General features: G+C 38.8%; 1 protein-coding gene across 1 annotated transcript; it reads left to right on the forward strand.

The window, feature by feature from the left end:
• Nucleotides 1-8,911: 8,911 nt before the first annotated feature.
• Nucleotides 8,912-16,334, forward strand: LOC131325158 (DNA replication licensing factor MCM4). The gene is made up of 19 exons (XM_058357247.1): nucleotides 8,912-9,063; nucleotides 9,212-9,734; nucleotides 10,347-10,489; nucleotides 10,759-10,887; nucleotides 10,965-11,046; nucleotides 11,868-12,000; nucleotides 12,114-12,185; nucleotides 12,265-12,390; nucleotides 12,474-12,587; nucleotides 13,049-13,261; nucleotides 13,352-13,450; nucleotides 13,671-13,831; nucleotides 14,257-14,353; nucleotides 14,447-14,608; nucleotides 14,911-14,991; nucleotides 15,074-15,152; nucleotides 15,253-15,389; nucleotides 15,485-15,538; nucleotides 15,985-16,334. The coding sequence occupies exons 1-19, from the start codon at nucleotides 9,027-9,029 to the stop codon at nucleotides 16,057-16,059; spliced, it is 2,517 nt and encodes an 838-aa protein (XP_058213230.1). The 5' UTR covers nucleotides 8,912-9,026; the 3' UTR covers nucleotides 16,060-16,334.
• Nucleotides 16,335-16,595: the final 261 nt, after the last annotated feature.

The following is a 16,595-nucleotide window of genomic DNA, read 5'->3' on the forward strand; positions in this document are numbered from 1 at the left end:
AAAAAAAAAAATTGGGTACCAAATCTTCGTATAGGATAATTTTTTTTTTTTGAACAGGAAAAGAAAGTTTTCATTAATCGGAAAGATGCAAAGATGAAAACAGTACAATAATTCATTCCCTAAAAGTAATTCGTATAGGATAAAAAGGGAAATGCTACAGTACACACTCTCGTACCATATGCACCCGTATAATCAAATCATTGAGAAACGTAACCAAATCATTGAGAGACATAACCAAATCATTGAGAGACGTAACCAAACACTTCCTTCAATTGTTATGCTTATTTTGTAAAATGTTACGCCTCTCAATAGTTTGATTAAGCTTCTCAATGATTTGCTTATATGGGTGCATATGATATGAGGGTGTCCCGTAGAATTATTGTGTGGGAGCGTTTGGTGGAAATATGTACTCCCTCCGTCCCTTTTTAAGTGTCATGCTTTGTAACTCCAACTTATTAAAAAGATATCATCATTATACCTTTCACATCAATTTTTTCCTCCACTTTCCTTACTTACCCATCATCATCACACTTTTACTCACTAACTTTTCAAAATGAAATCTACTTTTAGAGACAAAATAGACAATGCACCAACTTTTACCAACTAACTTTATAAAATGAACATTTATTAAGGGACAACCCAAAATGAAATACTGTCCTTTAAATAAGGGATGGAGGGAGTATTAATTAGATTATAGCTGAAGATTCCGCATTTTAGATTTTATATTATATATTTAGTAGAAGCACATATATGTTTACTGTAATGATTAAGTTGTAGTAAAAAAAAAATTTTTTTGGTAATAAATGAAAGTGCAATATTGGAAACGGAATCAAGAGTTTACATCGCTTGGGTACTCAGCCGCAATCAAATCCAAAAATAAAAAACACAACTAGGAATAACACCATAATAATGTAGGTCTTTGCCACCATGATACTTCGGTCGTTCGCCAATGCATCTGCGCACTTATTTTCTTCCTTTTTGCCTTATAGTTTCGTATCTCCAAGTCATTATTCTAGATTAGTTACGGATACGGGGTTCTGTTTGCAGATTATTTTGACAAAGTAAAAAGTTTTTTTTTTTTAAAAGTAAAACGTTAATTGGGCATTGTGGCTTTTGTTCTTTAATTCTTTTAATGTTAATGAAGTAAAAAAGCTTATAACTTTGACTTGTTTTAGTTGTTAGGTTGAACAAGAATCAATTAAGCACCGTAACTCTAAGGGGTTGGTCGAGCCATAATTAACGAGTGGGAGCATGATATCAAGTAACGGGTTTTATCACCGCCAAGCTTGCATGTTCGATTTTTATCGCCAGCAAAAAAAAAAAAAAAAAACTCTCAAAGCCACTTGAAATTTGTCCGGTCGTTGACATATATCAAAACTTTGGATTTAGTTGAAGTGCAAGTAAACTTATTCTGGCAGCTGATTCTAGAAAACAAAAAAAAACAAGAATAGACCAATGCAAGAATCCTCATAGTGCTCTCCACGCCACTAACTCTCCTAGCTAATTCTAGATGAATTCCTCATTTAGCCATTTTAAAATCTCCTTCTTAAGGAATGGGATACTTAATTTTAACGGGTTTTATCATCCCAAGTTTGCATGTTCGACTTTCATCGCCCGCAAAAAAATTCGCTGAGCGACCGGAGATTTGTCCGGTCATTGACTTCAAGATTCTAGGTTTAGTTGAAGTGTACTTACAAAAATTTGTTTAGACAAACAGAAATTTGTTTAGACAACTAATTGTGAAAAACAAAAAAAAAAATTAAAGACAAGAATCGACCATTGCAAGAATCCTCATACTACTCTCTACACCACTCACTCTCCTAGGCGAAATTATACAATACTTCGAGAGTACCACCACTGAATAATTATACAATACCCCGGACTATTGAATAATTACTCGTCTCCTAGCTAATTCTAGATGACTTCCTCATTTAGCCATTTTAAAATCTCCTCCTTATACTTTTTATGGAAGGGTTCCAAGCATTTTGTAGGTGGGAAAGAGATACGAAAGGGGCATTTTAATTAACTAATTGATCTCACTTTTCTAATACTAAATAATTTCTTCTTCAAAGATTAATTAATAAATTCGTATTGATGTTTGTTTATTAGTATGTTAGAACTTGATTTAAGAAGTAAGAACCTTAACACGTACGCAATGAGCTTTGGAGAAAAATCTGAGAGGGGGGGCGGGGGGGTGGGGGCGGGGGCCGGGGGGTGGTTGCATCAAGAGCTTTCTGGAAAGGAGATAAAATGATAAAGAGGGACTTTCCAAATTAAATAATGAAGGGGATATATATTTGCATAAATTAAAGAGGTTCTTGGGGCCTTCATTTTTTATTTTTTTTGGTCTTAATTCTTCTGGAAGCAAATAAAAAAAGAAACCTACTAATGTTTGTGTTTCGGGTTAATTCATTGGTTCTCATGGCCCCTAATTTACGGGGTCAGATCCGGTCAAGTTTGGTCCGATCTGTTTGGTCAATTTTTTTTATCTGAGCTGTCCAAAAGTATTTTGAACGGCCTAGATTTGTTCGGAGTATTTAGAATATTTTTAAAAAAAAATTTACACGAACAAATCTAAATCTTCCAAAACACTTTTGAATAGTTCGGATGAAAAAAAATGGACCAAACTTGATAGGATCCAACTCCTTAATTTACTATAATTTAGCTTTAAAATTGATAGCATAAGTTGGATACTTTCGCACCTACATTCATCAGGGTCCACCATACAAATTTTTGGGTGTTCGATTGCCCTGGGGCCGGCTCTGAGTTTACCCTAGCCTTGTCCAAAAGTGTAGAAAGAAACAGTGATTTATTTGATAACTCAGGTGTCTGGCCAGCTTATGTGCACCTCAGGTAGACTCACTCTTGTGCAATCTGTTTCATCAACCATCCCTACTTACTCTATGCAAACCATGCACCTACCTGCTTCTATCTGTGAAAGACTTGACAGGTTGAACAGAAATTTCCTTTGGGGCGATTCTCCTGACAAAAGGAAAATTCATCTTGTCAAATGGGATAAGGTGTGTAAAAGTAAAGAATGTGGTGGATTGGGGATTAAAAAAGCCAGAAATCACAATATGGCTATCCTCACTAAGCTTGGCTGGAAAATTTCCAGTCAAGAAGAAGGAGGATTGTGGGCTGCCATTCTTAGAGACAAATATTTGTCTAACCATTCCATATCATCTTGGCCAAGAAACCGGCCTGCCTCATATATTTGGAAGAGCATTGTGGACACAAAAAAGGTACTTGAACAAGGGATGAAGTGGGTAATTGGTGATGGTAAATCTGTGAACATATGGCACGACTGGTGGTGTGGGGACAAACCCTTGGCACTAGCACACCCTGGTGTGCATGTTAACTCCAATCAAAAGGTAGAAACGTTAATAGTGAATGGTACTTGGGTTCTGAAAGAAATAGCTCCATATGTAGATGTCGATACCCTTGAATGCATAAATGCTATAAACATTCCTGTCTACACCCAAACTGCTGATCATACTACCTGGGTAGGATCTGGAAATGGCAATTTTACTGTTGCTGCTGCTTATGATATTATTAACAAGGATGCTCTAGACTTGAAAGGTTGGAAATGGTTTTGGAAACTTAAAATACCAGAAAAATTCAAAACGTTTTTATGGATTATCTTTCACAATAGCCTTCCAACCAATCTTCTCCGGGCCAAAAGAGGTATTGCAACTTCGGACCTATGTCCAAGATGCAGTATTTTTTCTGAGAGTATCAATCATTTGTTTAGGGAATGTAACAAAGCTAAGGAGCTTTGGAGACACATCCCTTTTGGCCATCTATTGAGAGGGGACACGGATATACCAATACAAGATTGGATCTCTCTTAATATGAGAAGCCAAAGACTTGTAGGGCATGGTAACAATATTCCTTGGCACATCTTGTTTATTACCTCGTTATGGCAGCTTTGGAAAGATCGAAACAAAAAAAGCTTTGATAACATTGACATCCCACCGCTTACCAGTGCCAAGACTATTATTGCTTATGCCCAAGAAATTGTGGATGCTTTCAAGTCCCCTCTCACTAATGGCTCGACAAGAACTTGTCTTAATTCTTGGTCTAACCCATCTGCAGGAAATGTCAAACTGAATACGGATGGATGCTGGTATGAATCGAATGGAACAGGAGGGTTTGGAGGATTATTTAGAAATCATATGGGAGATTGGATCATGGGATACTATGGCAAGCGAAGCTTTCATTCAAGCTTGGAAGCAGAGCTATGGAGTATATACAAGGGGCTGGAAGTCATACTAGAAAGGAAGCTGGAAAATGTGAAGATTGAATCCGACTCTCTCGTAGCGGTGAACCTCACCATGGAAGGAAACCCAAGCAACCACCCCCAGAGTGTGCTGATCAATGAAATCCATGCCCTTCTGACTCAGACTAACACTATGATTGGGCATATCTCTCGTTCGGCCAATCAATGCGCCGATCACCTTGCCAGGATGGGTGCGGAACGCACAGAAGAGCTCGTGTTTGTTATGGACATGCCTATCGCGATAAGGGAATTTGTAATTAGAGATAGCCTGAATATCAGGCAAGTGCTTGACTAGGTTGCGAGTTCTTATGCTCTAGTATTTACAACTCTGGTTGTACTCTTATGTGGTACTCTTTTTAAGTTTTATTGAATTTTCCGCTTGACCGAAAAAAAAAAAAGCTTATGTGCACCTCGATCGATTAAAACTGAGGTCCAATTACACCATTCTTGTGGAGAGCCCAGTTAAAGCCATAGTAAAGCTCTATATGAATTGGCATAAATTAAGAAATTGATAACACCTAAGAGGTTTTTGAACCAGAGATATTAGAAGGAAGCAAACCCCAATCAAGTGTCAAGCCCTTGTCCAACAAACCAAAATAGTATTTCCGAGCTATTAGGTCACGCGGTGTACAGTTTTGATTTCAAATTACTTGATTTCACATCACTTATTCAAGAGAGAGATAAGTTTATAGCTATCATTCTGTCTCCAACCGATGGTTTTATGTTCCTAATGATGTTATAATATTCCTCAGCTTTGAGATCCCTTCATTTCAAATCTACTCTTTTAGATGGAGCATATATATATATATATATGTCCGCAAGTGTATGGTGGGATTAGCCCTCAAAATTAGTCGCGAGGTATGTGCGTAAGCCGACTCGAATACCTGATCAGTTCAGCATCTGTTCTACTCATGCATTTTTAATTGTTCAAATCACTTGTTAGTCTTGCATGTAAATCCAGTTGCAGTTGTCAATTAATGAACTCATCTTGAGGAACATTCTGAATTTACAATTAATTGAGACAGAAGGCTTTGTTTGATTTTGGTTTTGGTTTATATACTAGTACAAGTTACTGGTTATCCTTTTAAAGTTTTTGTGATATATATAATTAGCTACTTGTCCAAAATTATGTTTCCATATCAGCTCAGTTAACGCGTGAAAGTATCACATTTATTTTTATTTTTATTTTTGTCAAAAGGTAGAAAAGATTGTATTGATAAACTCTCAGCGGCACTTACAAAATGAAGATTATTACAAAGAACTTTGACAAAGCCAAATTAATCATCTAACAAATAAAAAACAAGTAAATCACAAGGCAATTGATATCTTTCATCCTAACCCAGGCATGACCGGCCTAATGCAACAGCGACACTTTTAAACTGCCTAACATTTAATTAGGAGTCTCGAACGAGAAAAAGTGCAAAGTTAAAGACAAAAAATACCAAATACCCAGACTATTAGACACTTCAACCAAGTATGAACGTACCAATGAACTCCCAAGAATTACAGATCTGTCAAGCCGCCAAGAGTTACCCCGCCAAAAACATCGTGTAGGGATAAAAAGTATCACATTAATTATGAGCTATTAGGTCACGTGGTGTACAGTTTTGATTTCAAATGGATTTCACATCACTTATTCAAGAAAGAGATAAGTTTAGAGCTATCATTCTGTCTCCCAACCGATGGTTTTATGTGCCTAATGATGTTATAATATCCTCAGCCTTGAGATCCCTTCATAATTCAAATCTACTCTTTTCGATCTTTTTTTTCGCCGATTTTCGCGGGTATCTTTAAAATCACATTCTGAACACATTGAGGGGTTTAGATCATCGAAATTCGATCGGAAAATGGAAGAAATGAGGAAGTCCGCATTTTAACTAAAATACGGACTCCCTCATTTGAGACTGACCGTGTCTATATATATATATATATATATATATATATATATATATATATATATATATGTCCGCAAGTGTATGGTGGGATTAGCCCTCAAAATTAATTGTTCAAATCACTTGTTAGTTTTGCTTGTAAATCCAGTTGCACTTGTCATTTAATGAACTCATCTTGAGGAACATTCTGAATTTACAATTAATTATGTTTCAATATCAGCTCAGTTAACGCGTGAAAGTTCTTCTTTTTTGTCAAAAGTGAGAAGATTGTATTGATAAACATCCGGTGGCACTTATAAAATGAAAATTATTACAAAGAACTTAGGACAAAACCAAACTAATTGATCATCTAACAAATTAAAAACAAGTAAATCACAAGGCAATCGATGTCTTTCATCCTAACTCAGGCATAACCGGCCTAACGCAGTATAACAACACTTTTAAACTGTCTAACATCTAATTAAGAGTTTCAAATGAGAAAAAGTGCAAAATTAAGGACAAAAGACACCAAATACCCAGACCATCAGATGCACAATAACCAAATATGAACGCACCAATGAACTCACAAGAACTACAGATCTGCCAAGTCGCCACGAGTTGCCCCACCAAATACATCGTGTAGGGATAGAAAGTATATCACATTGACAATGTTCTTTTTTCATTGCAAATATGGACCAATTATTTTTTGGTTCTTCGATGGTCAAAGGTGTCCAGGCCAATTTATGCGCATCTCGACTAATTTCCTCTCCGGTTCGATAGAAGGCAAACCATCTACGTCAGTACTAAGGGATTCACAAAAAATTATTTTCTTACGACCTGATCCCAAGAATCGAACTCCGATAATTACGTAGGGAGCAAACCCTTACCCACCAACCAACTGGGTTAACCCTAGAGGTAATATAGGCCAAATTCTGTCGTTATAAACAACTAAACAAGCATTGCAACCATATATTATATATAGCTAGGGAGCTCTATTTTTCTATCACGTTTTAGAGTGGTAGCTAGGGTGCATGTGATCAACCAGTTAAAACATACTAATTCAAGCACAGAGACAAATTTCATACTAGGGAGAAGAAGCCTTAATTTTGGAGAGGGGTTTCATACACTAGCGCTCGAGGGTCCAGGGATAGGAATTGCAGAAGCTTTTTTTTTTGGTAAATACAGAAGTTGCTGTTAATTAACCTTTTCATTTTTTTAAGAAAATGCTAACCATCACCAATAGAGTAGTATTGGATAATGTATTAATGCCTAAAATGTACCCGTATCAATATATATTCGAGAAAAATGTAATGGTATAATGACCAGTGATATCTTTGAGATGAATGACTAGTGATATCTTTAAGATGTGCACGTATTTCAATCATTGCCGGCTCTGGGCTAAGGCCCAAGAGGCGTGGGCCTTAAGTTCCAAAAAAATGTCAAAAAATAGGGTCCTACTTATTTTTAGGACCTAGTATATATGTGTTGTTTTAGGGTCCAATTTTAAACCCAAGAAGACATTTTACACTTAAGGCCCAATGACCCGGAAAAATAGAACACGCAATGCAGGAAAAAACAAAACAAAAAAAAAAAACAAAAAGGAGGAAAAAAAGGTCGCTGAATCGCAAAAATCTCCGGGGCCCTTCAAAATTATTCAGTGTGGTGGGTGCATGGATACATCTTTTTTTCCCCTTAAATCTACTACTCCAGCACTTTCCATTACAAACAAATACTATATCCGAATCAAAATTACTCAGTGTGATCGACTTTTTATTTGATTCTCGTTTACAATTATTAAGAGCTTTATTTTCGAAGATCGTCTCAGGCCTCCAAAATCTCAGAGCCGGCCCTGATTTCAATGACATACGAATATTATCTGCGGCTAGTAGGAGCACGGCACGGTGATTAACAAAATCATTTTTTTCTAAACCTCTCCATTAGAAGGTGGGGAATTAATGTGGTCCTATTGAATGTTGACATGCTCTATTGTTTGGTAAAGGGAAAAGAATATTTCATACGTAGTTTATAAAAGCAATAAATGAGAGCGTGATTGAGTTGAAAGACAACACAGAAAAGTAACTTTGATCAATTTCAAAGCAACAAGCAGGAGATTGCAAAAATTACTATTGAGTTTCTGGTCCTGAAAACAAAGGGAATATAGTACCCAAAAATTACTATTAAGCCATATGCATTTGGCTTTTCTTTCAAAAATTCAACTCGTGCGCGTGTCTGTAGTGAACTTTCGTACAAAGGAGGAGCGAAGGAAGGTAATGTCGCTTTCATTTTCTTATGGCCGTTGGGTACAAGGTTAGCGGGTCCCATTCCGATAAAAAAATACTACTACCATCTCTCTTCAAGTTAACCAAAATAAATATATAGCCCATTAAAAATACGCTCTTCTTTGCCAGCTAACTAAGTTTTTAACACATAAAATAAGGTCTCACACGTGCTTAGGCGTGCATTTAACAAACAAATTTTAACTCTCCCACTAGAGAAGCTCTTAGATAATCGACATGTATGGGCATCTGCCATCCGGGCAGCTTGAATGGCAGCATGTGATTGTCGGACCGCACCACATGGGAGCGCTGAGCTGGTAGTCCGGGGACTTGTGAATAATTTTTCCAGCCCAGTAATCGGACAGATTTGGGCCCAAAACTCCACTTCCAGATCAAGATATTCTCTCAAGTTCAGCCCACTTTCTTCCAGCCCAACAAAAGCCCATCTAGTAGACTCTTCCCAACCAATTCTGGCGGGAAGGCCCAACAGTTTCCCGCCAAATCCTCAACACCTTCACCCCCAAAACCCTTCAACCACCACTTCGCGTTCCCGCCAAATCCCTCTCTCTCTCTCTCTCTCTCTCTCTCTCCCCTCCAGCCATGGCGTCCGATTCTCCTCCAGCCAATATTCATGACCGTAAGTATCTCTCTTTCTGCGCTTCCATACGCCTATTTACATACATCCATGTTCCAATGTCTAAGTTGTTGCAATTAAAGAGCTCGGAGTTGGATTTTGGGTTCGGTCTGTCGGCCCGCTAAACATTTTTAATGTATCGGATTTACAGGGCCTTCCTCTCCGGACGACTCGATCTCGAGTCCAATCGGTAACACGTTCTCCTCCCCAGGCGGCGCCGCCGCCCGCCGTGGTCGACGCGGCCGATCCTCCGCCGCGGACGCCACCCCGACTCCGCCGCAAAACTCCCGGTTTGCCGCCGATGCCGCCGCGACCCCGACGCCCCCCACCTCCCGCCGACCGCGTGGCGGCGGAGGAAGAAGAAATACGCCCTCCACCCCCGCCGCCGCCACCCCTTCGTCCGCCGACGAGGCCCCGCAGTCTTCCGAGGGCGGGGAAGGCGACGATGCCGACGAGGCCCCGCCGATGTTCGTTTGGGGCACCAACATAAGTGTTCAGGACGTGAACGCTTCGATTTTGAGGTTTTTGAGGCATTACAGGGAGAATCCGGCGGAGACCGAGGGGAAGTACATGAGGGCCATTCACTATGTGATTGAAGTTGAAGGAGAGAGTCTTGAAGTTGATGCACACAATGTGTTTGATTATGACACTGACCTGTATACCAAGATGGTTAGGTATGTAAGAATTTACCTCCAATTTGGCTGCCTATGATTGTACATTTTTAGGCTAGGTAGGGGCCCCTGTAGGGCATCACTATGGGAATGTAGGGTGCCCCGGTGTGCTAAAGTACGCTGAGTAGATCATTCAGGAAGAAAATTATATTGATCGCATTTCATTAGTCCTTTGGTCAACAACATTAGTTATACGAAAATGATGGTCGGTATAATTTGTAAGAATGTACTATGAGACAAATCTACAATATCTTTTATCATGTAGATATCAAAGTCTCATTAACTTGATTTTTGGTAAACAAGTAGTGTTCAACAACCCTTACAAACTGAACCAAACTGAATGGATTTAATGATAAAGTTTTGATTGAGCAAACCGAGGCGCCCGAAATCCCATAGTGCATTTGCGCACTATGCGGACCTAGATGTGGATTTCAAGTGAAGAGATTTGTCATTCTCTTTCCCAGAAATAGCTTAAATTTAGGCTAAATAGTATATTGTGAATTTCAATTGTTGAGTGGTGGAGCTTTATCTGATGGATTTGAGTATGCTATTTGATTGCAGTTATTGGAAATAGTTTGTGGTGTTTATATGTGTGAATGTGGTCTGAAAATGTAGGTACCCACTTGAAGTCCTTGCAATTTTTGATATTGTGCTGATGGACATGGTTAGTCGGATCAACCCGTTGTTTGAAAAGCACATTCAAGCTCGGATTTTCAATCTCAAGGCCTCAACATGCATGAGAAATCTCAACCCATCTGGTTGGTTCTGTTTGATTAAATATGCCATTTTTTTTCTTCTTCCACTTAGGCAGTGTTTGGTTCGCTGGAGCCAAGCTCGAATGGAATGGTCATATGCTAGTTCAGATGCTTGGTTTACTAGAAATTGCAGGAATGTACAGTATAAATGAAATAATTATTAATCAATTTTGGTGAATGACCATTGCATTGGGAACCCATTCCAACGAACTGAACAATATCTTGGAGTTATCAGAAACGATTCAATTTGATTTTTTGGACTTCTTTGATAGATATTGAGAAGATGGTATCGCTGAAAGGAATGATTATCCGGTCTAGTTCAATTATACCTGAAATCAGAGAAGCAATGTTTAGATGCCTTGTTTGTGGATACTACTCTGATCCCATTGTTGTAGATCGAGGTAATTCCCTTTGACATTTTGAGTATGTGTTGATGTGTTCATGGGATGCGGTAGGTTAACCAATTGAGTCTTTCCAGGGCGAATTAGTGAGCCCACTGTGTGTGGGAAGCAAGAATGTCTTGCCAAGAACTCAATGACACTCGTTCACAACCGGTGCAGGTAATACACTCAATCACAACTGGTGGGGTATTAAGGAGATCGCAATATTGTAACTACAAAATGTGAACTTTCTTATGACTATTTTTTTTTATCCAAAAACCTCCCTAGATCCCCATTAGTCATCAAAATTTGGGAAAATGCCCGTCGGTACCGAAATTGTAGGGACAGCCGCGTCGGGCCGTCTCCAGCCACCGGATTGCCGATCCGAGCCGTCCAAAAATTCTATAAAAAAAAAAAACGAGGAGGCCCACACGGGAATCAACGGCATCCGAGGTGCATATACGCATATAACATGAAAAATGGGTGCTCAGATCAAGCACCCTACACACCTCGGATGCCGTTGATTCCTGCGTGGGCCCCCTCGTTTTTTTTTAATATATATATACACGAAAAATGGGTGCTCGGATCAAGCACCCTACGCACCTCAGATGCCGTTGATTCCCGCGTGGGCCCCATCGTTTTTTTTTTTATAGAATTTTTGGATGGCTCGGATCGGCCGTCCGGTAGCTGGAGATGGCTAGGCGCGGCCGTCCCTACGATTTCGGTACCGACCCCGTTGGTACCAATAGTGCTACTCCAAAATTTGGAAGTTCAATGATTCAAAACTGGAAACAACAGAAATCAATATAAGATTATTCAAATCAAGGACAGTTAACACAGATTGCATCCATTTGCTTGGAAGTGAGACTATTTAAGCTAATTCAACACCTCAAGTCAATTCATTTATTTTCTTGCAATTGTAGTTAAGATCAACAACTGGGTTAAGAACTAGCTTGGGAGGATTGTGAATTGTTAGTAATTGTTCATACACCAAAATGCAGGTTTGCTGATAAACAGATTGTGAGACTACAAGAGACACCGGATGAGATACCTGACGGAGGTACACCCCACACAGTAAGCTTGTTGATGCATGACAAGCTGGTTGATGCTGGGAAGCCAGGTGATAGAGTTGAGGTGAGTTCATACATGCCATTAATGTGTCCAGTGCAAGAAATGTAACTTATTTTTCATCTGATGTTTTCTTTTCCCTATAATCTGCTGGAATGATGTGTTCCCTTTTCCATTAGGTCACTGGGATTTACAGGGCCATGAGCGTCAGAGTCGGGCCAATGCATAGAACGGTCAAATCTCTATTCAAGGCATGTGTTTTCTTCCTCTCTTTGCAGTTTTGCAACGATTTTGCAGTCTGAGGATAATCAATTTTTCTTCTGATTGCAGACTTACATAGACTGTCTTCATATTAGAAAGACTGACAAGTCAAGAATGCAAGCAGCAGATCTCATGGATACTGAAAATGGCTCAAGTAGAAACGAAGAAGACAACCCTGCTGACCACGAGGATAAGGTTCTTTGATTTCCGTTTCTCTGGAAATACTATTCGCTTGCATTTTTTACTTCGTTCACTTATTCTTCTTGATGGAATTGCAGGTGGAGAAACTGAGAGAGCTATCAAAGCATCCGGATATATATGAGAAATTAACTAGGTCTTTGGCACCAAACATATGGGAGCTTGAGGATGTAAAGAAAGGCCTTCTATGCCAGGTATTCTAATTGTCTGATTTTTTAATAGGGCTGCTACTTGATGCTATTAACCCGGATAATATTGCTTAACTAAAGTACAAATCAGTGAGATTCTTCTTCTAATTAGAACCAGTAAAGGGTTGGCCGAAATTTTCTTATCTCTCTAGGTTTCTAATGTTTCTAAATGGGACCACAAAGAGCTTCTCCATTGCATTTCCATAGCCATATGTCAGCATAAAGCTCCAATTTTCCTTCTCCAATGGCGAGCTAAATTGTGTCTTGTAGTTTTACTTTTAAGCCAAACCTTGTGCCAGCAATTATCAAAAAAAAAAAACCTTGTGTCAGGCATCCAGAAAGATATAGGAATAGGTAAATTTAGCCAGCATTGTTCACAGCCATTTGAGAGCCTGTTTTTGAGGTTCATCTCATAATTTATTTATCCATTTTTGTTCTGATGTTCGATTTAAATGGCCTCTTTGTAGCTTTTTGGTGGGAATGCACTTACCTTGGCATCTGGGGCTAGCTTCCGTGGTGACATCAACATTCTTCTTGTTGGTGATCCTGGAACCAGTAAATCTCAGCTGCTCACATACATACACAAGCTATCACCTCGTGGCATTTACACCAGTGGAAGAGGAAGCTCTGCTGTTGGATTAACTGCTTATGTTGCTAAAGATCCTGAGACTGGGGAGACCGTATGATACAATTGCTGCGTGGTCTTTTTGTTGTCTTGTTCTCATTGGAAATATGAGAAACTTAATCTGTATTTGTGGAATGTTTTCTAGGTTTTGGAGAGTGGAGCACTGGTTCTGAGTGACAAAGGCATCTGCTGTATTGACGAATTTGACAAGATGTCTGACAGCGCAAGGAGCATGTTACACGAGGTCAGTTGTTTTTCTTTATTTTTTACCCCAAAAGTCTCATGTTGTTGGATTTCAAAATGGAATACTAGTTGAGAGAGGCATTAAATAGCATAGATCATTCCAACGTTTGCCTACAAGGTGTAACATTGCACTGGACTGCATCTAACACTAAATTTCTGCCTTTAGTTAACAATTTGTTTCAGCCGCTCAATTGCTAGTCTAACGGTAATAAGTTTTTCAGGTGATGGAACAACAAACAGTTTCAATAGCAAAAGCAGGGATAATTGCTTCACTTAATGCCAGAACATCAGTGCTGGCTTGTGCAAATCCCAGTGGTTCACGATACAATCCCAGATTGTCAGTAATTGACAATATACACCTTCCTCCTACCTTGTTGTCCAGGTATAACGATACTATTCTTAATACTATGTACTGAGATTATATAGCATGATTAAACCTTGCAAGCTGTAGGATGTTGGGATAGAACTATTAGTTATGCAAAGAAATAAATGGAAGTTTTCAGTGTATTGCTTTAGACAACCAAATGCTATATCGAAGGGATCAAACCTTTAAGAGTCCAGCCTAAAGGAACTTCCTCAGGTGCTGAACAGGATTATATGGACAAATAATTATCTTATATAACACAAAGCGGAACCTTTAGTCACACCATAATTTTGATCATTGACAACAGCAGCCTCTTCACTATTTTTTCCGTCTTTAAGGCGCTATAATGTTAGAAAACCAATAGGTGAAGCCCACTGTTACATTGGGTGAATCATATCAAAATCAAACTGATTCTACTCTTCGGCTAATTATCACTTTTCCAGGTTTGATTTGATCTACTTAATTCTTGACAAGGCTGATGAGCAGACAGACAGGCGCCTTGCGAGGCATATTGTTGCATTGCACTTTGAGAATCCTGAGGTCTCAACAATTTTTTCAATTCCTATCCCTAAAGATCTAAATCTATGAACTTCCTTTTTGAACCCTGAATTTTTTCCATTTTTATGCTTGCAGAGTTCACAGGAGGATGTCTTAGATCTTCAGACATTAACTGAATATGTGAGCTATGCTAGAAATCATATACATCCACAGTTGTCTGATGAAGCTGCAGAAGAGTTGACCCGAGGTTATGTGGAGATGAGAAGAAGAGGAAATTTCCCTGGCAGTAGCAAAAAGGTATCATGATCCCTGTGTGATTTCTTTACCATCAAATATCCATGTTTAGACAAAACTGTGGTTGGAGTCCAGATTTTCTCCACTGCATCCAGCCAATGTTTTGCATCACGAACTGCTGTTATATCCATAGCAAGTCTATCTGTTTACCTTTTATGTGATCACTTATTGTATCCATGTTAGTTTTATTGCATTACCCTTATCTTTATTTTGGGTGAGTTGAGTTTTGCTATCTGTGCGATTACACTTGTCTTGACCTTTTCATTATTTTATGTTTTCTAATTTACCCTGATTTCTATCAACAGGTGATAACGGCAACCCCTAGGCAAATTGAGAGTCTGATACGACTCAGTGAAGCCCTGGCTAGGATTCGCTTCTCAGAATTGGTAGGTGAAACCTGCTTGGTGTGGAAATATCGAATGGTTTATCATGAGTGCACTTGTTATATTTTTTTAATTGTATTTGCAGGTGGAGAAGAGAGATGTTATGGAGGCTTTTCGTCTTTTGGAAGTTGCATTGCAGCAGTCTGCAACAGATCACTCCACTGGTAATGCTCAGCTGCTTCATTCGTGTCTTCTTCACATGTTCTTTCCAACTATATGCTGTTTGCTTGAGTAGGATCCTTATGTGAAGGTTTTCTTTACTAGGAACCATTGATATGGATCTCATTACAACTGGGGTCTCCGCTAGTGAAAGGATGAGAAGAGAAAATATGTTATCAGCGACTCGCAATGTAATTATGGAGAAGTTGCAGATTGGAGGACCTTCTTCTCGATTGTTGGAGGTGCATTAAGCTCAATGCTAGTGGTTTGAACAATTCCATTCATTTTAGTGCAAATCATTACCTAAAACCTTTCTTCCTCTGGCATTATGCTGCAGTTATTGGATGAGTTGAAGAAACAAAGTTCAGGTGCTGAAATCCACCTTAATGACGTAAGTATTTGCCTCCTCTCTCCTATGTTATGCTATGGTGATACGTCCTGGATACTTATTTGTATTGAGTACTTGAATGTTGTTGTGTAATATGCTATATGGTATTGAGAAATGCGCTTGAAATCAAGTAGAATTGGAAACATAGATAATCTTCATGTCCCATCTGTGTGGAAGTTAGAAATTTTTGTAACAAGTGTGAGCTTCTTTCTCCATGTATGATATATCGATCCAAGTGTCTAAAGTGGGTATGTGCCAAGCGCATATGCTACACCCTTCCCTAATCGCCGGGTATCACTCAGGGTTATGCGACACAGATACTTACATTCATATAGAATAGTCTACATAACATAGCCTAGCCTCTCTCTCTCTCTCTCTCTCTCTCTCTCTCTCGTGTGAGTGCGGTTTTGTTTGTGTGCTGATGGGTTCAGCTTGAATGGTTTTTTCAGCTACGAAATTCACTCCATACCCTTGCAAGCGAGGGATTTGTTTCTTTCCACGGCGACACTGTGAAAAGAATATGATAAAGATGACAACAGATGATCAGAGCGGCGGCAGCCTGAGTCAAGCGACTTTGTTGCAAAAGTTGCGTACTTATGCTAAGCCTGCTACGGCCAGGAACTTGTTTTCTTATGCAGAATGAGAAGGAAGGAGCATTTGGTGCCTAAAGAAAAATGTTATCAGACCTCAGAATTAGATTCAAGCTTGTAAATGCCTATTCGATGTGGTTTGTTGAGCTGTTGATTGTAGTTACTTTACCTCTTGTTCCTTAATGATTGAGAAGATATTACTGCTCTCCGTCCCCTATGATCAGTTATTAGTCTGCTATGTGGATTCAGAGATTTTCTCATTTTTTGAGTTGTATGGATTATTGGTTGGTGAAGAGATTTATGCCAAAAAACAGTAAAGGAAACAAATTTGGGACCTAAACGTTTTTAACTATAATGGCGCCATAATCAGCAAATATATATATATATATATATATATATATATATATATATATATATATATATATATATATATATATAAAGGGTAAAAACACAACTTATATTTAGAAAAT

Source organism: Rhododendron vialii, chromosome 5a, assembly GCF_030253575.1.
Source record: "Rhododendron vialii isolate Sample 1 chromosome 5a, ASM3025357v1".
NCBI classification, from domain to species: Eukaryota; Viridiplantae; Streptophyta; class Magnoliopsida; order Ericales; family Ericaceae; genus Rhododendron; species Rhododendron vialii.

Bases quoted from the DNA above. Each gene is read 5' to 3' on its own strand.
- LOC131325158 (XM_058357247.1), top strand. From the start codon at position 9,027: ATGGCGTCCGATTCTCCTCCAGCCAATATTCATGACC. The intron at 9,735-10,346 runs GTATGTAAGAAT...CTGAAAATGTAG, and splicing joins CTGTATACCAAGATGGTTAG to GTACCCACTTGAAGTCCTTG. The intron at 13,262-13,351 runs GTATGATACAAT...AATGTTTTCTAG, and splicing joins ATCCTGAGACTGGGGAGACC to GTTTTGGAGAGTGGAGCACT.